This window comes from Phyllostomus discolor, chromosome 8 (assembly GCF_004126475.2).
Source record: "Phyllostomus discolor isolate MPI-MPIP mPhyDis1 chromosome 8, mPhyDis1.pri.v3, whole genome shotgun sequence".
NCBI classification, from domain to species: Eukaryota; Metazoa; Chordata; class Mammalia; order Chiroptera; family Phyllostomidae; genus Phyllostomus; species Phyllostomus discolor.
Window position 1 is genome coordinate 78,870,802 of NC_040910.2, and position 19,942 is coordinate 78,890,743.

Sequence of the window (19,942 nt, forward strand, 5' to 3'; positions counted from 1 at the left end):
TTTGGTAGAGCAGTGCTGCCCCTCTCCCCCACCTCCATATCTCTGGGCGTGCCCTTGTGTGGCCTTGGCACATCCCGGCGGGTCTGTGTGCCCGCCGCCTTCTGAGGAGGCTGCACATGCGGCTGTCTGGGCCCCGCCCCCGCCCCGTGGAGCATCCTCTGGAGAGCAAGGCCTGGCCCACACGAGGACTCGGGCCCCACTTCCCACCTTGCACTGCAGAGTCTCGGTAGACACTCTCTCCTCACGTCTTGAGACAATGCCCTTTCCTGGCTCGGTGAAGGAAGGCCTGTCAGGATGAGGGAGAAGCTGGGTCTGAAAGGTCACGGTGGCTGTGGCGCAGGGTGAGGGGTGTGGGCTTAGGGCACCGGTCCCACAGGCTTCGCAGGGCGGCGGGGGAAAGGGCAGCTGAAGGCAGAACCTGCCGACCCACTTTCCCGGGGTCCGCTCTCTCCTGTGCCACAGTCCTGCTCCACCCTCAAGGTTGGCGTGGTCACTGGCTCTGTGTCCTTGTCCTCAGGGCTCCTCAGGACCACCACCCCCTCCTGGCTTCCCCACCTTTTTCCTCTGACACCTCTGAGGTCCCTGTCCTGTGTCCACTCCCCAATTGTCCCCCTCGTGCAGTGGCTCATCTGGAAGCCCTTCCCCTCAAGTATCTCCTCCCTCCTGTTGTCCCTGCCTCTGTTTTCCAGAGCAGGGCCTGACTGCTGACTCTTCCCCTCCCTCTGGCAGGTGAAGACCGAAGAGCAGATTGCAGCTGAGGAGGCCTGGCACGAGACGGAGAAGGTGTGGCTGGTCCATAAAGATGGCTTCTCCCTGGGTGAGTCTGGGGAGGCGCACCTGGGCCTCTTGGGTTTCAGGGCTGGGGTTCCTTCGGCGTCTGGTGAGAATCGGGTGGTGAGTGAGGAGGAGGCAGGGCCATAAAGGGCCGAAGAGGGTAGGAAAGCCTCCCCAGGCCCCTGTCTGACTGCCCGCCCTACTCTGCAGCCAGTCAGCTCAAGTCCCAGGAGCTCAGCCTGCCCGAGGGGAAGGTGCGCGTGAAGCTGGACCACGATGGAGCCGTCCTGGATGTGGATGAGGATGACGTGGAGAAGGTTGGCAGGAGGCTGCAGGAGGGCACGGGGGGGGGGCGGGGGGGCAGGGGGGGGTTGGACAGAGCAGGCCTGCCCGCTGCCGGCGCAGACAGGTCCTGCTCCTTCAGTGCCCTCCTGCCTGTCCTGTCGCACAGGCTAACGCCCCCTCCTGCGACCGCCTGGAAGACCTGGCCTCCCTGGTGTACCTCAACGAGTCCAGCGTCCTGCACACGCTGCGCCAGCGCTATGGCGCTAGCCTGCTGCACACGTACGCTGGCCCCAGCCTGCTCGTCCTCAGCCCCCGTGGGGCCCCTGCTGTGTACTCCGAGAAGGTACGAGGCCTTCTGAGCAGGCGTGTTGCCTCATGGACCCAGCCGCCCGCTGCCCACCCCACCTTTCCCGGCTCTGCCCCTTTCCCTTGGCACCCCACGGCCTCCTGTCCAAGCTCACAGTTGACCTTGGGAAGAGGAGTCATTTCAAGGAGTGAGGACAGAAAGCCCCTCCCCAACCCCCATCAGAGGCCAGAAACAGCTCTCATCTGCATTTCCTGGATGGCCTTGGCCTCTGAATCCCCCTGCTGCCCTGGAGTGAAAGGCCCAGAAGGATGTGGACCTTGGGGCGAGGGGTGTCTGAGTGCGACCAGCTGAGAGCCCATCCACCCTCCCCTCCTTTCTCCCACCCAAGGTGATGCACATGTTCAAGGGGTGTCGGCGGGAGGACATGGCACCCCACATCTATGCCGTGGCCCAGACCGCGTACAGGGCAATGCTGATGAGCCGCCAAGACCAGTCCATCATCCTCCTGGGCAGCAGTGGCAGTGGCAAGACCACCAGCTGCCAGCATCTGGTGCAGTACCTGGCCACCATCACAGGCACCAGTGGGAACAAGGTTTTTTCTGGTGAGGCAGGGACAGCTGAGACTGAGAAGGGGCTTGGGAGAGAGGGTGGGGATGGAGGCCCCCCGGGTACAGGCTGTCTCTCCCTGGCCGCCCCATGCGCCCGGTCTTCCTGATGGCCCCGGGGCCTGTCTTCTGCAGTGGAGAAGTGGCAGGCTCTGTACACCCTCCTGGAAGCCTTTGGGAACAGCCCCACCATCATGAACGGCAATGCCACCCGCTTCTCCCAGATCCTCTCCCTGGACTTTGACCAAGCTGGCCAGGTGGCCTCGGCCTCCATTCAGGTGAGGGGACACTCTGGGAGGTAGGAGACTGTCACCTGGTTTCATGCCATAGAAATCAGGCTCTCTCCTGTGCCTCATTTCCCCGGGATTCTGCCCCAACAGAACGGGCCCTGGCACTGGTGGGGCTGTTCCCCGTGCCTCCCGCCCTGGGTGGGCACGGCTCAACTTCCCAAGCCCCGGCCCCATGCCTGGGGGCTTTTCTCGGGCAGATTTCACCTGGAGGAGGCTGGCTCGTTGGCATCGTAAGGCCCAGCCCAGGCTGACTCCCATCCTGGCTGAGAGGAATCCCTCACCACGAAGTGTCCACCTGCCCACGAAGGCTGTGCCTTGGGACTAGGCAGGGTGGCAGCGTCCTCCACCAACTGGGCCTGTCCTCTTCCTCCTCCTGGCTCTGGGCTTGCCCCAGAGGTGATCCAGCCTCTGGTCGAGCACCTGGGGAGAAACAAGCAGCTTCCTGTTCCCACGGGCCGGTTCTGGTGTCGGGGAGGCTCTTCCTGGCACTGCCCTCCTCTGCCCATTCCCTTCCTGTTGTGCCACAGACGATGCTTCTGGAAAAGCTGCGCGTGGCTCGACGCCCGGCCAATGAGGCCACATTCAATGTCTTCTACTACCTGCTGGCCTGCGGGGATGGCACCCTCAGGTGAGACGGAGCAGAGGGAATTGGGAGGGTGCTTTGGACCCCAACCCGAGGAAAGTTCCACTGGCCCTTGCCACTCAATTGCATCCCGTACCATTTGCTTATTGCGTGCCTGCTGCACATTAGATTCTCAGCTAGGCCCTGAGGGTGGAGAGATGAGAGGCCCTAAGCTCTGCACACAGGGGTCTGGTTATGTGTGAGGGGCACAATTCCTAGCTGGGACCCCTGCTGCCTGTGGAGCCAGGTCTAGAGAGGAAAGCACGCTGAGATGCAGATGGCCAGGGACTGGCCTGCAGACACACAGCTAGTGTGGGGCTGAACTGGTCCGCACTGGGGCCAGAAGCCAAACCCCTCTCAGGGCCCTCCCTCTAGGCTGGCCCTCCGTGCCCCCAGGTTGGCTCCTCTGCCAGGCTCTTCCCTTTAGACCTTTGGAGCGAGCAGCCCTAGGGCCTGATTCTCTTCAGCTCTTTTTGCAGCCGAGGGCACAGTCTCTGTCCTGGCTGGACTCACCCTGTCCAGGCAGGTCTCCTGCTCCCTTCCAGGGATCTGACTGGACACTCTCACCAGGACGTACGTCTCTGGTGACCTGTCCTGGGGAGGCCATGCTCTGCCCTGACATCCAGACCAATTAAGAAAGCCAGTAGCCTCCGGCCTGGCAGCAGGGCATGATGGGCAGGCAGACTTCAGAGTCTGGAAGCTGTTTGTCCGTCGTCGCCCTGGTAGGCGGGTGGCCTTGGCATGGGGACCAAGCTCCGTGCTGACGCCTCACTTGCACCCCTAGGACAGAGCTCCACTTGAACCACTTGGCAGAGAACAATGTGTTTGGGATTGTGCCGCTGGCCAAGGTGAGGGGCCTGTGGGGACTGGGTTGACAGCCCTGGGCCTTGGGAGTAAAAGAAGCCTCCGATGGCCTGGAGTGCCCCGTGGGAATGGCAGAAGGCCAGTTCCAGCTGGGCGGCGCTCCCCCAGCCTTGCCCTGCCCGAGGGACCAGCAGCATGGGGGTATGCTGGCGGTGGGGTTGGGGGGACAGCCCCTCTGAGATCCGGTGCCGGCATGCCCGTCTGTCCCTGCAGCCTGAGGAGAAGCAAAAGGCGGCTCAGCAGTTCAGTAAGCTACAGACGGCCATGAAGGTGCTGGGCATCTCCCCCGATGAGCAGAAAGCCTGCTGGCTCATCCTGGCTGCCATCTACCACCTGGGGGCTGCAGGAGCCACCAAAGGTAACCTGCAGTGGGGCCCCAAAGCCTGGCTTGTCACCCAGGAGACTTTTTGAGGACCGTCCCACTCCCAGTTTGTCCTAGCCCAGCACAGATCGCTGGTTATGAGACCCCACCTTTCACTGTGCCTCTTCCCAGCCCCCCGCATCAGAGCAGAAGGCTCCCCACACCCAGAGAAGCCTCTCTTGGCAGCGATGGCCTGAGGCCTGAATTTTGGTGGCAGTGCCCAGGAGCACTGTGAAAGCAGGGGGTGGGCGCTGGGAGGCTGAGGGGAAAGAGAAGGGCCCCAACACAGACCCAGACCGGCCCCCTGGAATAACTCTCCTCTTGTTCCCTTCCTGACAGAGGCCCCCGAGGAGCCATCGGGTAACTGACCTTGGCCCCTCCCCAGGGTGTAGGGGTCCTCTGGCCATGTCTTGGTGCTTGCCCTGGGCTCTCCTTGGGCGCTGGGCTTGTCTGTCGTAATGGAGGGGCCTGGCCTGGGGGAAACTCTGTGGTTGAAGGTGGAGAGGGCACTTGCTGGCTGTGGGGCTTCTTGGAGTCCCCCATATAGCTGCTTCTATCTGTTTTGCATCCAGATCCTGGAACCTTTCACGATGCCCCCCATGGGCTTGGGTGAGGTAGGGTGGGCTTGCTTCCTGGGGCTTCCTAAGGCCAGTTTTCTCTGAGTCTACCCTTCTCTCCACTGGTTTGGCAGCAGGTGTCTCTTTCTCTTGCATGTCAGGGTGAAGGCCACTAGGGGGCAGCAGGCACCATGGCAACAGATGGACTGCAGCTTCAGCGCTTGTGCTTGGGGGCTTGTGAATGGAAGCAGGGGTGTCCAACCCGTGGCCTCTGGGCCACAAGCGACCCAGGATAGCTATGAATTCGGCCCAACACAAAATCATAAATCTACTTAACACATTAGGAGATTTTGTTTGTTTCTATTAATGCTGGTGCATTTAAATGTATGGCCCAAGACAACTCTTCTTCCAGTGTGGCCCAGAGATGCCAAAAGTTGGACACCCCTGGCCGGTCTGGCCTGGAAGAGCTCTGCTGCCTTCCTCTGGGATTACACTGACGGGCGGTTGCTCTAAGCACCAATTTCTCCTCTAGTTTGGGGACAAGGGTGCTGCCTCTGAACAGCACCCAGGGCTTGGGCTCCATCTTCCTGCGGGATGTGAAGGTGCCGGGCCACTCAGCAGGGGCGAGGAAGCAGTGGTTGGTAGGTGGGCGGGCACATTAGGCTCCTCACCATCCCAGCAAGTGGCGTCCCCACCAAAAAGGAAGCGGGCTCTGAGTGAAAGAAGTTCTCCAGATTGTAGGTGGGTGGACGTCTGGCTGCGTCTTAAGGAAGTTCTTGCATTTGAGGAGGCCACGAGCCCAGGTTTCCTGTAACCCTGCCCAGTGCTGACTGCAAGGTGGGGGAGAGCTCTGGGCGTGTCAGCACAAGGGCCTTACTGAGCAGGGTCTGCAACCTCTGCAGAGATTCCAGTGTTTTCCAGGGTGTGTATGGGTACGTGTGTGTGTGTGTGTGTGTGTGTGTTAGAATGTCTTTGGAGGTCTTTCTGTGTGTGTGTGTGTGTGTGTATAAAAGTGGGATTACACTCACAAACACACTCCTTTGAGACTGTGAGTGAGCTTGTATGTGTGTTCCTGAGTCTGAACGGGGTTGTGTTTTCCTGCCCACTCGTCTGCACAGGCCCCCACCCTCCGCAGTCCCTTCCCGTGGGCCTGGCAGGCTCCGTCGATGACTGTTTGCTAACATGCTGTTTTCCTTTGCATGCTGCATGCTGGTCCTTTGCCTTACAGAAGCTGCTGAAGGTAAAACCTTGTTTCTTGTTAGCTTTCCCTAATTGCCGTGATTAGACACATGTTGGCTGAGGCACGTCTGTCTGCGTGGGCTCTCCCCTTCCTCTGAGGCTTTTTCATATCCTCGCTGTTGAGCCATGGGTGGGTGTTTGTAGCCTCCCCTGGCAGATGCCTGGAAGTAAGAGGGAGGGTCCTAATGCATTCATGGAAGAGGAAAGCACTGTAGTCTCTCCTGATATCCCCCCAAGGCACAGATTGCTCTCAGTGTTCATCATGGGTGGGCTGGCTTATCTTCTGACTGACTGTCCCCAAGTTGGTATGACCCCTCCCCTAGCCAAGCCCTCTCTAAAAGGATGTTTGAAGCTGACAAGGTGAAGCTGCCCTCTGGTGGCAGCAGTGTGGTATTCTCTCCTCTTTTAGGACCCATTCATTCTCTCCACCCCTGAGGAACACAGGAAGCTGGCAGCTGCTGGCCGGCCTTGTTTTGCCTGAAGTCCAGTGGTGCCTCTGGAAGATACTCACTCCCCAGTCCTGTGGGAACAGGGAGCCAAACAAATGGCCAAAGGAGGAAGACCCAAGATACCAGATCATTTTTTCTATCCCATAGCTGGGCGCAAGCAGTTTGCCCGCCACGAGTGGGCCCAGAAGGCCGCATACCTGTTGGGCTGCAGCCTGGAGGAGCTCTCCTCATCCATCTTCAAGCACCAGCACAAGGGTGGCACCATGCAGCGCTCCACCTCCTTCCGCCAGGGCCCCGAGGAGAGCGGCCTGGGAGATGGTACAGGTACCCTGGGCCCTTGGCTGGCGAGTGTGATTGGGAGGCCTCATCCGGGGCTCATTGCTGTCTCTGCTGTGGGGAGACTGCTGGGGTGAATAGAGCCTTCATCAGGGAGAAAAGAAGCCCCACAACCCCCGTGGCCTTGGCCCTGGATAGGCAGGGAACATACCCAGGTGGGGATCCCAGGGAGCAGGAGCTAGAGCTGATCCTCTTGCCCCACAGGCCCCAAACTGAGTGCACTGGAGTGCTTAGAGGGCATGGCGTCTGGCCTCTACAGCGAGCTCTTCACCCTGCTTGTCTCTCTGGTGAACAGGTGAGTGCCAAGCAGGAGGGCCCAGGGGCTGTTTGGCTTCCTGCCTTGTGACAAAGGGGAAGTTGATGCTTCAGTGCTGGTGTGATTGCTGAGGCAGAGCCACCTTCCGCCAGCAGAGGGCTCACTGTCCTTGTAGGCCAAGGAAGGCACAGCTTCCCCACCAGGGCCTTGGGCAAGTGCACAGGGATGGGAACTTGGCTTGGGCCAGGGCTGGGCTGCCTGGGCACCCGGGGCAGACCAGTGGGGCCTGTTCAGTGATACTGCCCTAGACAGCGCTGACCCAGGCTCTCCCTGTGAAGGGCTCTCAAGTCCAGCCAGCACTCACTCTGCTCTATGATGATTGTGGATACTCCGGGCTTCCAGAACCCTGAGCTGGGTGGGTCGGCCCGCGGAGCCTCGTTTGAGGAGCTGTGCCACAACTATGCCCAGGACCGGCTGCAGAGGCTCTTCCACGAGCGCACCTTTGTGCAGGAGCTGGAAAGATACAAGGAGGTAGTACTTGACCTTGCCCCTGCCTGCCCACGCCACCCTCCAAGCCTCACCCTCTGGCCTTGGCCCCCCTGTGGCGGGTATCTGTGGATGAGGAAGGAACTACCTTCCCCGCTGGCTGCTGCTTCCCGCCTTTTACACTCTTGTCATGTCTTTCTGCCTGTGCTCTCTGTACTAGGTGTCTTCCCTGCCGGGGGTATTCTTACTTTGTGGAGCATTTGCTCTCCAAGAAGCTGAGGATATATTCAGGGTCCCTGGGAGCCCTTCCTTGCCCACATTTAAGGTGCCACCTAAGCCCTGTGATTGCCACTGTGTAGCTCCCACCAGCCCATGTCAGGCCTGGCCTTCCCTGCCTCCTGGTCTGTTAAGATGGTGATCGATTATTTAGGGCCCCTTCATAAAAGGTGGCCCTGGACAAAATGAGATCTGGAAATCCTACTGCATGTGGCAGTGAGGGGTATTGGTCGTGGGGAGGATATTTATCAGGGTTGAGAGAAGATTCAGGAGGGAAAGGACAGCTGTCTTCAAGTGTCCCAAGGATGTGTGTGAAATTGAACGGCTCGCTCCGCATAGCCTCGTCAGTGGGTGTGAATAACAGAAATATGTGACTTCGGCTCAGTATAAAAAGAGGTTAGAAGGAATTTAGCTGTCCAGAGGTAGAGGTGCCGTGGTGAGCACTCGTCCCTCGGGCTGCTGGAGGGGCGCTCCTGCGTAGCACAGGAGGTCAGACTTGCTGACTCCAGCATCCCCTCCTGGCCTGCTCACAGAGCTGCCCCCACACGGCCCTGCGCTCACGGCCTCTCTGCCTTCCTTCCTAGGAGAACATCGAGCTGGCGTTCGACGACCTGGAGCCAGCCGCGGATGACTCTGTTGCTGTTGTGGACCAGGCCTCCCATCAGTCATTGGTAGGAGGAGTCCCAGCGAGGCCCCGGGCTGGCCTTCTCTCTCCCTTCCCGTCCCTCTTTCCCAGTAGAGCCCACCGTGCACGAGCTGCTGCCAGGGGTGCTACTGGGGGCTGTAGGGGCCCAGCATCCGGGCCCAGGCACCCAGCACTTTAGAGCTGTGGGCCCTGTCACTCAGCCCTCAGCCAGTCTGGCCAGGAAGGTGGCACTTCCTTCCACCCTGGTGCAGTGGAGAGCCCCGGCCCCTGGGCACCTGAGCCGGACGGGAAGGTGCACCTCCTCTCTGACCAGCTGGGGCTTAGGCCCTGTCCTGTGACTGGCTGAGCCTTAGGTGTGTCTGCCAGCAGCCCTGGTGTCTCCTCCTAGGTGACGAGGGCCTGGCTGGACCCAAATAACATAGTTATTCCCTCCCATTGTCCCCGAGAAGAAGACTGATACAGCCTAGCCAAGTAGGGTGAAGAGGCAGCATTATACCTAGACAGGGAAACCAGCTGCAGACACCCACTGAGGGCCATGCAGACATGAGCTCCTGCCCTTGGGATGAGCTTTGTCACCCTTGGGACTAGTGTCTGGGACACCTTGCTGCCTGGGGATGGCTGGCCTAATGAGCACTTGGCATTTGGTAACTGTCTTCAATCAGGGACATTACTTAAGGTATTTTATTGGAGAACTGACATTTTTGCTAGGCTGCTGACCTGCCTCCTCTGCCTTGAGTCCTGTCTCCCTCTCCTCCTTCCTTGTTGAGAGGCCTGTTTGGCTAGCAAGGGGTTGGGGCCCTGGGGACAGTGGAGAGCAAATGCCCCCTGGGACAAGTGCTTAAAGTGCCCGAGATCCACATCTCCCCAGGGGAGCTGGCGTTTCTCCCCTGACACCTGGGCTCCTGAGGTGGCCCCCCTCTAGCTTTGCCATTCCAGGAGGTATGAGGGAGTCAGTCCGTGTGGCTTAGGAGCAGCAGTGAGGCAGGCAGTGCGTTTGGATGGGGCTTGGCCATCCTTTCCCTTCTTTGCTCTCTCTCTCTGACTGGCCTTGGCATTGGGCAGTTGTACCCTGGGGATGTGGGCCCCTCAGTGCCCAGCCTGCCACTCGTCATCCGATGGCTTTGTTGCTCATTCCTGCTGGTAGCTCTAGTCACTTTGGGACCTGAGTTACCCATCAGTCCTTGGCCACCTCCTGGTCATCACACTGGCTCCCTCGGGCAGCTGTAAGGAGGAGATGTCGGCAGCTGGGGTCAAAGGGAGGGAGATGGCATTTCTCTTACTTCTCTTGTCCCTCGGACCCTAAAGGCCGGGCCAGAATGGGGTGTGGGGAAGGTCGAGTCGTTCTTGCTTGAGGAAGACTTGGGAATTCCATAGAAAAGACACCTTCAAACCAGGTGTGGCCACAAGCATAGTCTGTTTGGCTTACATGGGGTATTAGAAACCAGAATTCAACAATTCTACTTTCTCGTCCAAAACCCGTCTTAACGCTTTTCTCACTTGAGTTTATGGCTCTGCAATGACCACCCCTTCAGTGCTCTGAGCCCTCTCTGGGTGCTCCCCTCTCAGGGGGCCAGGGCTAACCCCACAGCTGTCACTTATTGACAACGTCTGTTGGGCCATGCACTATGCTCAGGGCCTTTATCTCATTTACTCCCTCTGGGAGGTGACGCCTGGGGAAGTGGCTACAGCACGGGGCTCTTGCTAGCCCTTGTGACCTGCAAGAGGGCGAGGATGGAGGAGAGCCTCTGGGTATGGCTGTGGCTAAATAAGAAGCCTTCGGTCTTTGGTGACTTTGGACATGAATCCTAGGACTAGGAATTGTGTTTTCCATGGGCTTCTCTCTCCCATCCTTCTGGCCCCCTCATTTTCCTTGCTGCCCACCTGCTCCACAAGGTGTCAGCAGTGAGTGGCGGGAGCTACTGTGTGTGCAGTGTGTAGGTGTGCAGCCTATTTAGAGCGTGTGGTTAGGGACGGGCCAGTGGCTCCTTCCCCACAGCTCCGTGCGACACAGTGGGGCTGCTTTGCTCCTCCACAGGTCCGCTCACTGGCCCGCACAGATGAGGCCCGGGGCCTGCTGTGGCTATTGGAAGAGGAGGCCCTGGTGCCAGGGGCCACTGAAGACGCCCTCCTGGAACGCCTTTTCTCCTACTATGGCCCCCAGGAAGGGGACAAAAAAGGTAGGGGCACCGCTGGAGAGCATCCCCCTGCTTCCTCTCCAGGGAATCTACCTGTACAGGTGCAGGTGGCACTGTCTAGGGGCTCACTGAGTCCCCAGGTGTTTTGGGGCCTGTGCCCTGATGATCTGAACCGTGCTTCTCCCACCCGCAGGCCAAAGCCCCCTCCTGCGCAGCAGCAAAACACGCCATTTTCTCCTGGGCCACAGCCACGGCACCAACTGGGTGGAGTACAACGTGGCTGGCTGGCTGAGCTACACCAAGCAAAACCCAGCTACCCAGAATGCCCCCCGGCTCCTGCAGGACTCCCAGAAGTAAGGAAGGCACTCACTCTGCCCATGTCCCATTCCTCGGGGCTGTCGTGGGCTCCCTGGTCTCAGGCCCCCTCACCAGAAGGGTAGACAGCCTCCACTTCCCAAGAGGCAAGGCTAGTCTGCCTTGAGAGCACGGGGGTGGCCTCCTGGAGCACAGGTGGGGCTAGACGTGGTCGGAGGGACCTATAGTTTTAAATTTGACTAACACCCCCACACACATTCCTAAAGGAAGGCAGATGTAGCCTTCGAAAGCCCTCAGTCAGATAATCCCTGACATCCACTCATTTATCCAATAGGCAGTTATTGGGCACCTACTCAGTGACAGTGAATAAAACACAGATCCCTGCCCTGGTGGAGTCCACACCCTAGTGGGGGTGGGGACAGTAAACGTGACAGCAGATTCTGTCTCCTGTGAGAAGGTGTTGAGCTCTGCTGTCTCCTGCCACCTGGGAACCCTTCCCCCACCTCGGCCCTTCCTAGAGGAAGAGAGCATGTCGCCCGCTCTGTCCGATCCCTGGCTACCCCTTGGCTTCTGCCCGCCCTGGCTTTCCCTTCTCACTAGTTAGAGATTCGTCTGCAGTTCCTCTGTAGGGTGTGGGACGTGCAGCCCTAGCCCAGGTAACCCAGGCCCCTGGCCACGCTGGTGCAGGGGTTGTGTGGTTTCCTAGGAGCTCGGAGAAGGAGTGGCCTCTACTGCTCCGTGAATGTGACTTCTTTCCCTCCTTTGCCCTTCCGCCTCTGGCAGAAAAATCATCAGCAACCTGTTTCTGGGCCGGGCGGGCAGTGCCACGGTGCTCTCAGGCTCCATCGCGGGCCTGGAGGGCGGCTCGCAGCTGGCGCTGCGCCGGGCCACCAGCATGCGGAAGACCTTCACCACTGGCATGGCGGCTGTCAAGAAGAAGTCGCTGTGCATCCAGATAAAGCTGCAGGTGGTGAGTCTGCTGGCCCGGCCACGACACCCTTTCTTACCCCAGCAGGTAGCCCGTGCAGTCTGGGCACGCTCAGGTCACCCCGTGCTCACTCAGCATTTCCCTTTGACCTGATTGCTGCCGATGGAGTCCCCTTTCCAGTGCTGCTGAGTGACGACTCAGGCCTGGTCGGGGCAGAGTTGTCCAGCCTTAGCACGTTCCTGGCAAGGAACATGTTCCTCGCCATCCTGCAAGGAGTGGAGATGCTGGTACCAGTTCCTGCTCTCTCGGGCATGGGCCAGGCCATCAGAGTCCACTGAGGGCTGCCCCTTCCCCTTTGGCAGGATGCCCTCATTGACACCATCAAGAAGTCGAAGCTGCATTTCGTGTACTGCTTCCTGCCTGTGGCAGAGGGCTGGGCGGGGGAGCCCCGATCTGCCTCCTCCCGCCGAGTCAGCAGCAGCAGCGAGCTGGACCTGCCTTCAGGAGACCACTGCGAGGCCGGGCTCCTGCAGCTGGACGTGCCCCTGCTCCGCGCCCAGCTGCGCGGCTCCCGCCTGCTTGACGCCATGCGCATGTACCGCCAAGGTGGGGCCTCCTTCCCTCTCTGGCACCTGCTTCCCTTTCCTGGAGCTGCCCCTGCCCCTCCCCATCTCTCAGATGGGCCCACGGGGCCAGAGGGGTGCTGCTCCCCTCCTGTCTCCGACCAGGCCCCCTTTGCTCTTCTGCTCTGGTGTCTCCTCTGTAGGGTCTCTTCTCTTCTCTCCAGCCTGGTCTGTTCCTTCTCCTTTTCTTTCCATTCTGCTGACTCTTCTCTTCCTCCTCTCCCTCCCGTATTTCCCCTCCCTGCCCTCCAGGCCCTGTTCCCAGAGCTCCCCCTTCCCTGGTCTGGGTCGGTCAGCTCGGCCCACAGCAGTAGATGCCCTTGCGGGGCCGTCTGAGTGAAGTGCTAAATCCTTCTGAGGTGCTTACATCTCCCAGAAGGTTCAGACAGACCCCCTTGATGGGCCCGTCTGGAGGAGGGGACGGGGCTGGTGAGCAGTAATAGCGGTTAACATCTCTGGAGCCTTTGCAGTACACGGGGCACTGCTCTGAAGACGTCAGACACACTAACTCCTTTAACCCTCACAGCAGCCTCACGAGATGTAGGTTCCGTTACCATCCCCAGATGAGGAGCCTGAGGCTCGGAGAGGTTAAGTGCGTTGGCTTGCCCAAAGTCACACAGCTCGTAAGTGGCAGAGTGGGATTTGACCCAGGCAGACCAGGCAGACCTCATTCCCCAGCTCAGGCCTCATGGGAAGTTATGAATTTTCCAGGTTTCTGCCCTCTTTTCTTTAGCTACAAGAGCAGGCGGGGTGCCCCCCCACCCATAGCCAGGTCCCCCTGAGACATCCCCAGGGACACCGCCACTTTTCTTCAGCAGCTGAGCCAGGAAATGGGCTCCCTACCCTGCCCTAAATAAATCATCGATCTGTCCCCACGTCTTGATATGGAGTTGGTGTTTATTATTTCAAAACCAGATTGTTACCGCTCTGAACAAAAATCAATGTGCTTTACTCAAACAAGCAGATCGATGAGGCCAGCAGAAGAAGGGCCCCCCCAACTCAGCCCCCAGCCACTATCGATAGCGCTGATGATTAATTAAGATGCCAGGCGTCCAGACCTGCTATCCTGGCCCATCAATTTAATTGCTATTCAGATACAATCAATAGCTCACTTTGTCTTGGCCCCTCAGCGGCCCCCGCCTCCTGTTTCAATTATCAGGCACATGCATCAGCCTCATCTCCCAGTTGGAGGGTTTCCCAGAGCCAGCCAGCCCGGCCTGGTGGAGAGAGCCCCTGCCCGGCGGTCGGGAGGTCGGGTCCGGAGTCCAGTTCTGCCTCCAGCCACGCAGCCTTTGTGGCCTTGGGCAGTCAGTCGCTCCCCCTCTCAGGCCTCAGTTTCTAAGTCTGGAAGATGAGCTGTATCTGTTCTAAGACCCTTGTTGTGTTTGAGATTCTGTGATTCTGTTGGAGTGGGTCTCTCGGTCCTCTGTTGTGGGCTCTGGTGTCCTCGGCGACTCTGCGGAACCTCCCGCTGGCCACCACCCTGACCTCGCTCCAAAGCAGAAGCCATGTCACCCTCGCCCTGACCTCCAGCCTGGACAATAAGGGGACCTCTGTTAGAGGTGACACTCTTTAGGGAGAGAGACTCTGCAAGTCTTTCTGGCCCCATGGCCTCGGGCTCAAGGTCAGGGTGAGGGTAGGAAGGAGGCCCTTTCAGATGTCCAGCTTCAATGGACTGAGGAAAGGAAGGGGACATTGTATTGAACAGCCAGCAGGTGAGCCAAGCTTTCTACATATTTTCTGATGTAAGCCCCGTGACTACCATGCCCAGTATGTGGCAGGGCCCCATTTACAGATGCGGAAACCGAGGCTCAGTGAGTTCTAGTGACCCCTCGAAGGTCACATGGTATAGGGAGCCAGTGCCCAGGTTCCACGCCCAGGCTCATGCACTTTTCCTCTCAGCTACTCTCTGATGCCCCCCCTTTTTTCTTATTAAGTCCTGAAGACATTGTTCTCTGTGGGTTATGACAGAGTCACAGGTCAGAGGTCATCCAGGCTTTCGTCGCCATGGCATTCCTTCTAAGTGGTTAACCATGCCCCGTTTGCACCCCCACTGACAAGGAACTTGTTTCCTTCTATAAAAAGGAAACAAGTTCCCTTTTTAAACCTTGTAATTCCACTGTGGGGCCGCCCTACATGTCCTCTCGGCCTCCTGCCCCCTGTCCCTCATCCCTGCCTCCCTCCTCTCTGCTCCCCTGCCCAGGGCCTGCCTCCACAGCAGGCTCTCCTCCCCCAGCCGTCTCCTCCCCTCCAGGGACTGGCCCTGCAGCTGCCTGGGCACCCGTGGCTGCTGGGGTACTCGGGAGCAGGTGAGGCGCTGACACCCGCCCGCCCCGGGCTCCTCTCTCTCTAGGTTACCCAGACCACATGGTGTTTTCTGAGTTCCGTCGCCGTTTTGACGTCCTGGCCCCACATCTGACTAAGAAACACGGGCGCAACTACATCGTGGTGGATGAAAGGCGGGTAGGTCTGGGCCCCGGAGCCCTTTCAGACCCCTTTTCCTCTGCTCAGACGCCTCTGAGCTGCTGCCCTTTCTTCCCTGGAGGAAGTCAGGCTGGCCCTTGCTCAGCTCCTGGTTTTGGCCATCCAGGGTCAGCACAGGGGCGTGTGGCCACCAGCCATGACCGTGGGGAGAAGACAGCCCGGGGAATGGGCTGCAGGAATCTGAGGAGAACCACCCTCTCTGGAGAGGCTTGAGGTGGGGGTGTCTGCTCTCTGGTGAGCCAGACTGCCCTCCAAGGGCCTTGCCGATGGCGAATTAGAACTGATGTTTCGGTGTGCTACTGGTAGCACCTGGGCCCCTCAGCCTTGACCTCTGGGTCAGGGACTAGTTCCTGCAGAGGAAGCTATGCCAGGCAGAGCCTAAGGCTGCCAGGCCCCCTGTCAGCCTGGATGGTGAGTTCCTGGCTGCTGAAGGGGATGTCTCCCTGCCATTCTAGGCTGTCAACTTGACCCCCAGAGCAGCTCCTTGGAGGGCTAAAGGGCTCCTTGAGCAGAGGAGTCGAGTCCTCCACCGCGCTCTGGCCTTAGGCACCAGCCTGACTCTGAAAGCATCTCAGACCTGAGGATGGCTTCCCTTAAAAGGAGGGCACTCCCCAGAGCCGGCAGAAGGCCCCTCCCCTTGGTCCCCAAGTCACACACATTCGTTTGTGGAGGCCGCAGAACCTCCTCTCCATTCTCACCAACCAGGACCTGCTGTGTCCTCAGCAATCTCAGTGTGACTGTAGATGACCCGCCCCACGCCCCTTCTCCCTGACCCTTACCTTCATGCCAGCCTCCCACTCACGGCTACACCCAGCACCGTGTCATCCCTGGAAATGCTCTGCCTCTGAACTCTTAAATTCCAGCACCATCTTCTCTGACCCCAGCCTCCCTCCTGGGCATCTCACGCCCCCCTCCCACTCAGACACCTGCTCTGCGCCTCCACTGAGACCTCTCACTTCTGAACCCCACTCTGTTTTCCCTGCTCTGTCCGTTCCCTTCTCACTTCACTCCTTTTCCGCTCTGCCTTGAGGCCGCGGTCTCACCCTCTAGTCACTTGGCCTTCGTCAGCGCCCTCAGCTCCTACGAGCTGCCCCTCGCACCTGCTCTGCCCAACCCCGCCCTGGGCCAGCCTTTGGGTGTCTGCTCGCCTCAGTTTGGGGCCCCAAGGTGCTGTAGGAGAAAATGATACAATCACTGGACTTGAATTCCTACAGCTTTATGGTCTTTGGCCCCAGCTGGGCCCTCAGGGTGGCCTGGCGAGTTTTCTGTGTGCCCCATGCTGACCTGGCCCCAACGCTAAGGTCAGGACATCCTGACCTGGTCCCTCCCTGATACTCCAGTTCTCCACCTCTCTCCTTACATGCTCCCCCACTGGGCTTTCCCAGGTCTTCTTCCCAGCCGGTGACCTTGCCTCTGAATGCTAATAAAACTGAGGCTCCCAACCCCCTCCTCTGTCTTCCATACACTGCTCTTCAGACGCCTCCTTCCTCCTGTCTGGGTGGGAGAAGTGTCCCTCCCTTGGCCAGTCCCTTCCTCCTGTGCTTCGGACCCCAGTCCCTTTGGTCTTCCTAGAGACCTGCTCCACTGGTGGCAACTCTTCCCTCCCCCCTGTTCCCTCAGCCTCTCCTCTGCAGGCCCTTTTCTCCCGGTGCAGAAACATCCTGCCACCGCTGCTCTCAGAAGGGAGCCTTCCGTTAACCCCCTCTCCTGCCGGACTGCTGTCTGCCTCCTGCCCACCCTGTGCCTCCCACACTCAGTCTCCTCCTGCTCCCCCAGCCCCACCACCCGTCATCCCTCTGCCCCACGGCACCCCGTTCCTGTCCCGGACGCCCTGGGACTGGGCCTGTCTCTTCCTGCACTTCGTGCTGCCAGAACCAGCGGGCACTTCTCTGGGCTCCTTCACAACACGTGACTCTGTTCACAACTCTGTCCTTTTCGAAACACTCCCTGCTGAGTGTGTCTGCTGCCACCCCCTTGGTCCCCGAGTCACACACAGACCTGGGAGACCTGGGTTTCCCCGTGTCTCCCTGCGCTTTCCTTCTCACAACTTCTGAGCTTCACTTCTCCTACTTGCCCCTGAAATAACAGTCTCTCTTCAAGACTCTCTCCTTGGCCAAGTGTGTTTTCTGTTCTACACCGTTTTCCAGGACAGCCTCATTCACACCCTTTACTTCAGTTACTGCATACGTATTGATGGCTCCCAGATCAATAGTGCTAGCCCAGGCCTGTCTCCTGGGCTCCAGACATGCGTTTTTACCCGGCTTATTTCTGGACTTCTCTGCTGGTGTACCTCGTAGCACCCCAAACTCAGCATGTTCAACCCAAACTGGTTCTGTCTCCTCTCAAACCCACTCGTTCTCTCGTATTCTCAACTTCAGAGAATGGCACCATTGTCGGTGCACTTACCTGAGTCAGAAATCTCAGTGTGCCCCGAGACTCCTCCCCCTCCCCTGCCCCTCCCCCATACCTGGCAAGGCTCTCTCCTTGACACCTTCCTCTTCTCTTCCCTTTGGGTCAGGCTCTGGCCTTCTGTCCGAGGATTATTGCAGTGGCGGCCTGAGCAGGTTTCCACTCATCCTCTGCCCTTCGACCAGTGATACCTCTGTAGAACGTAAATCCGATCAAGCCCCTAACTGAGAGAACCCTCCAGGGGCTCACGTCACACAGATTCCCAGTACGTTGGCTACGGCCCACCTCCCTAATTGCATCTAAACCGCCCCCACTCCACTCCAGGTTACGCCGGTTACCTTCCTTGTGCATCCCGTTGCCTTGTGCTTCATGCCTTCGCTCATGCCGGTCCCTGCGCCAGACACACCCTCCCTCCCACTTTGTCCGGCTAATTCTTACTTGTGTCCAAGCGGCAGCACAGTCAACACCTCCTCCTGGTCCCTTGGCTGACTTAGATACCTCCTCGTCTATGCACTCGACTAATTATTCACTTGCCTCACAACACCCAGAAGGAGGTTTATTCCTGTTGTGCTCCCCTTCTGACCCTCAAACTCGGGCACGGTGCCAGGCCCCGAGGAAGCCCACTGAAGGTGCTCAGTGCACAGACGAGGGGCTGTCTGAGGGGAGGATGGGGAGGCTAAGGGACTGGGTGGAGCCCGCGTGGAGATGGGGCGTCCCTGGGGGGCTCCCTGACGGAGGCCTCTGCCTGCAGGCGGTGGAGGAGCTGCTGGAGTCCTTGGACCTAGAGAAGAGCAGCTGCTGCCTGGGCCTGAGCCGGGTGAGTCCCTTTGGGGAGGTGGTCAGGCCTCACTCTCCGGTCACCTCTGTCCACATGGCTGTCCCTGCCCTCCCTGCTCAGTCCGCCTGCAGGAGTCTCCTGGTGCCCCTGCTGAACCCTGCCCCCACCAGTCCCCTCCAGCCGCTCTGGGGCTGTCCTTCCTCCCTAGCTGCCCTCCTAGGGCCAGGGGCCAGGAATTTAGATATTCCAGCTGCAGCAAACTTGATTTTTCCCTCTCTCTGAGTAACTGGCTTGTTCAGTGCGACGAACACCTTGTGATGTCAGGAGGGAGTAGGTTGGAAGGTGGCCCTAAACCTGGCCTGCGTCCTGGTGTGGGGAGTGGGGGAGGCAGAAGAGAGGACAGCTGGAAGGATCAGGAGGGCAGCAGGCCGAGTGCTCCAGAGGCCTGACCCCCTCTGGCCAGTTGTCCTGGGCGGCCAGGGTCCCAGAAGGGCAAGGAGGACATGGCGAGGCGTGCTGCCGCCACCTGCCCACAGGCCGAATTCCTCATCTGAATGGAACGTGGTGCATAAAAGGCAGGCACGCCCGGCCCTGGGTGCCAGTCTGCCGCACCACTCCACACAAGAGGGTGAACTGAGCGTTCCTGTCACGGGCCAGGCAGCCCGGCACACCCTCTCTCCTGAGACCAGGAGGCTTGACTAGCAGCATCCACGTATGTGCTCCGAGGGCTGCAGGGGGAGGGAGAGCAGTTGGGAGCCAGACAGAGGGCTCTGGACCTGTCCATCTGTCAGCAGGCAGGGAAGAACTTCAGGTCCCAGGGCCTTGTGGATGGGGGGAGGGGGAGGGGATGCTCAGAAAGAAGGCCTAAGTATTGCTTGTCCACTCGTCCCTCTGTTCTGCGCTCTGAGTTACATTTTGGTTTTTCCTGCCCCTTTCCTCACTGGGAATCCTTTCACATCTCCTCACTGTCTCTTTGTCTCTGCCGTCCCTGGTTTCCCTGGTCCTTTTGGCCCCGGCAGTCCCTGACGGTCTCTATCGTTCTTTTTCTTTCCTTGGCCTCTGTGTCTTCTGCCTCCACCCTCTTTCCATGTCGTTTTCTGGTTTTGGTTTCTGCTGTCTGGCTCACCTCTTCCCTCTCTCTCCCTTTCCCCAACTGTCTCCAAGCTCAGCTTCTTCTCTGGGAAGCCTACAGTCAAAAGTTTCATTCCAGCCTCTCGGTCCCTCCTAAGTGGGCTCCTGTCCCTCTGGCAGGCTGAGCTGCTGCTGGCTGGCACTGGGGTGGCACCGCCTCCAAGGCATGTCTTGGGCAGGAGAGGGCCTGTACGGGCTGGTCCTCTTCCAGGCTGCCGTCTCAGTCCCTCCACACCATCCCCGTGCCGGGCTGCGGCAGCCAAGCGCCAGGGCCCGTCCTGCTCAGGGCAGAATCAGGGGTGCAGGTGGATGGATGTTTGCTCGCATCTGGTTTGGGACAGAGTGTCAGGACCTCTCAGCTGTAGTTGGCACTGGAGGGCGAGCGAGGATTCCCTGTTTATGCCATCACTTCAAAGGGAGAGGGTCTCAGTTGGAGCCCACAGGACCTCGAGGGTTTAGGCAAGGAGTCTGGGGATCTGAGAGCCGCCTATGTTTGTATGGATGGGTATGTTGGGGAGGAGGTGGCCCTGAGCCTTCCCCTCATACTCAGAAGGACTCTGAACCCCACAAACATACAGCTATTCAAGACAGGTTTGAGGCTCGCTGCCCTGGCCTCCGGACCACCCCTTTTCTCCTTGTGTGTTTCTGGGCCATTATCTGGCCCCACCTGGCACCTCATGCTTCTGCCCTAGTCAGATGACCGTGCCTGCTGACAGCCAGCACAGGGGACTTGGGTAGTCCCTAGGCCCTGGCAGGAACACGGCCTCACACATTGTGGGAAATCGA

At 59.2% G+C, this 19,942-nt stretch overlaps 1 protein-coding gene across 5 annotated transcripts in view; it reads left to right on the forward strand.

The window, feature by feature from the left end:
• The window catches only part of MYO18A (myosin XVIIIA), a 91,934-nt gene that overhangs the window by 47,071 nt on the left and 24,921 nt on the right, over positions 1-19,942 (forward strand). For all 5 annotated transcript variants that reach the window (XM_036033326.1, XM_036033328.1, XM_036033329.1 and 2 more), the window contains 20 exons: positions 730-817; positions 985-1,091; positions 1,226-1,402; positions 1,755-1,968; positions 2,107-2,249; positions 2,789-2,889; positions 3,668-3,731; positions 3,961-4,105; positions 4,448-4,468; positions 5,894-5,905; positions 6,501-6,677; positions 6,894-6,984; positions 7,284-7,476; positions 8,292-8,378; positions 10,389-10,530; positions 10,682-10,841; positions 11,587-11,773; positions 12,094-12,337; positions 14,708-14,817; positions 17,999-18,064. In XM_036033326.1, the coding sequence (XP_035889219.1) occupies positions 730-817; positions 985-1,091; positions 1,226-1,402; positions 1,755-1,968; positions 2,107-2,249; positions 2,789-2,889; positions 3,668-3,731; positions 3,961-4,105; positions 4,448-4,468; positions 5,894-5,905; positions 6,501-6,677; positions 6,894-6,984; positions 7,284-7,476; positions 8,292-8,378; positions 10,389-10,530; positions 10,682-10,841; positions 11,587-11,773; positions 12,094-12,337; positions 14,708-14,817; positions 17,999-18,064 (2,529 nt within the window). The remainder of the gene's footprint in view (positions 1-729; positions 818-984; positions 1,092-1,225; positions 1,403-1,754; positions 1,969-2,106; positions 2,250-2,788; positions 2,890-3,667; positions 3,732-3,960; positions 4,106-4,447; positions 4,469-5,893; positions 5,906-6,500; positions 6,678-6,893; positions 6,985-7,283; positions 7,477-8,291; positions 8,379-10,388; positions 10,531-10,681; positions 10,842-11,586; positions 11,774-12,093; positions 12,338-14,707; positions 14,818-17,998; positions 18,065-19,942) is intronic.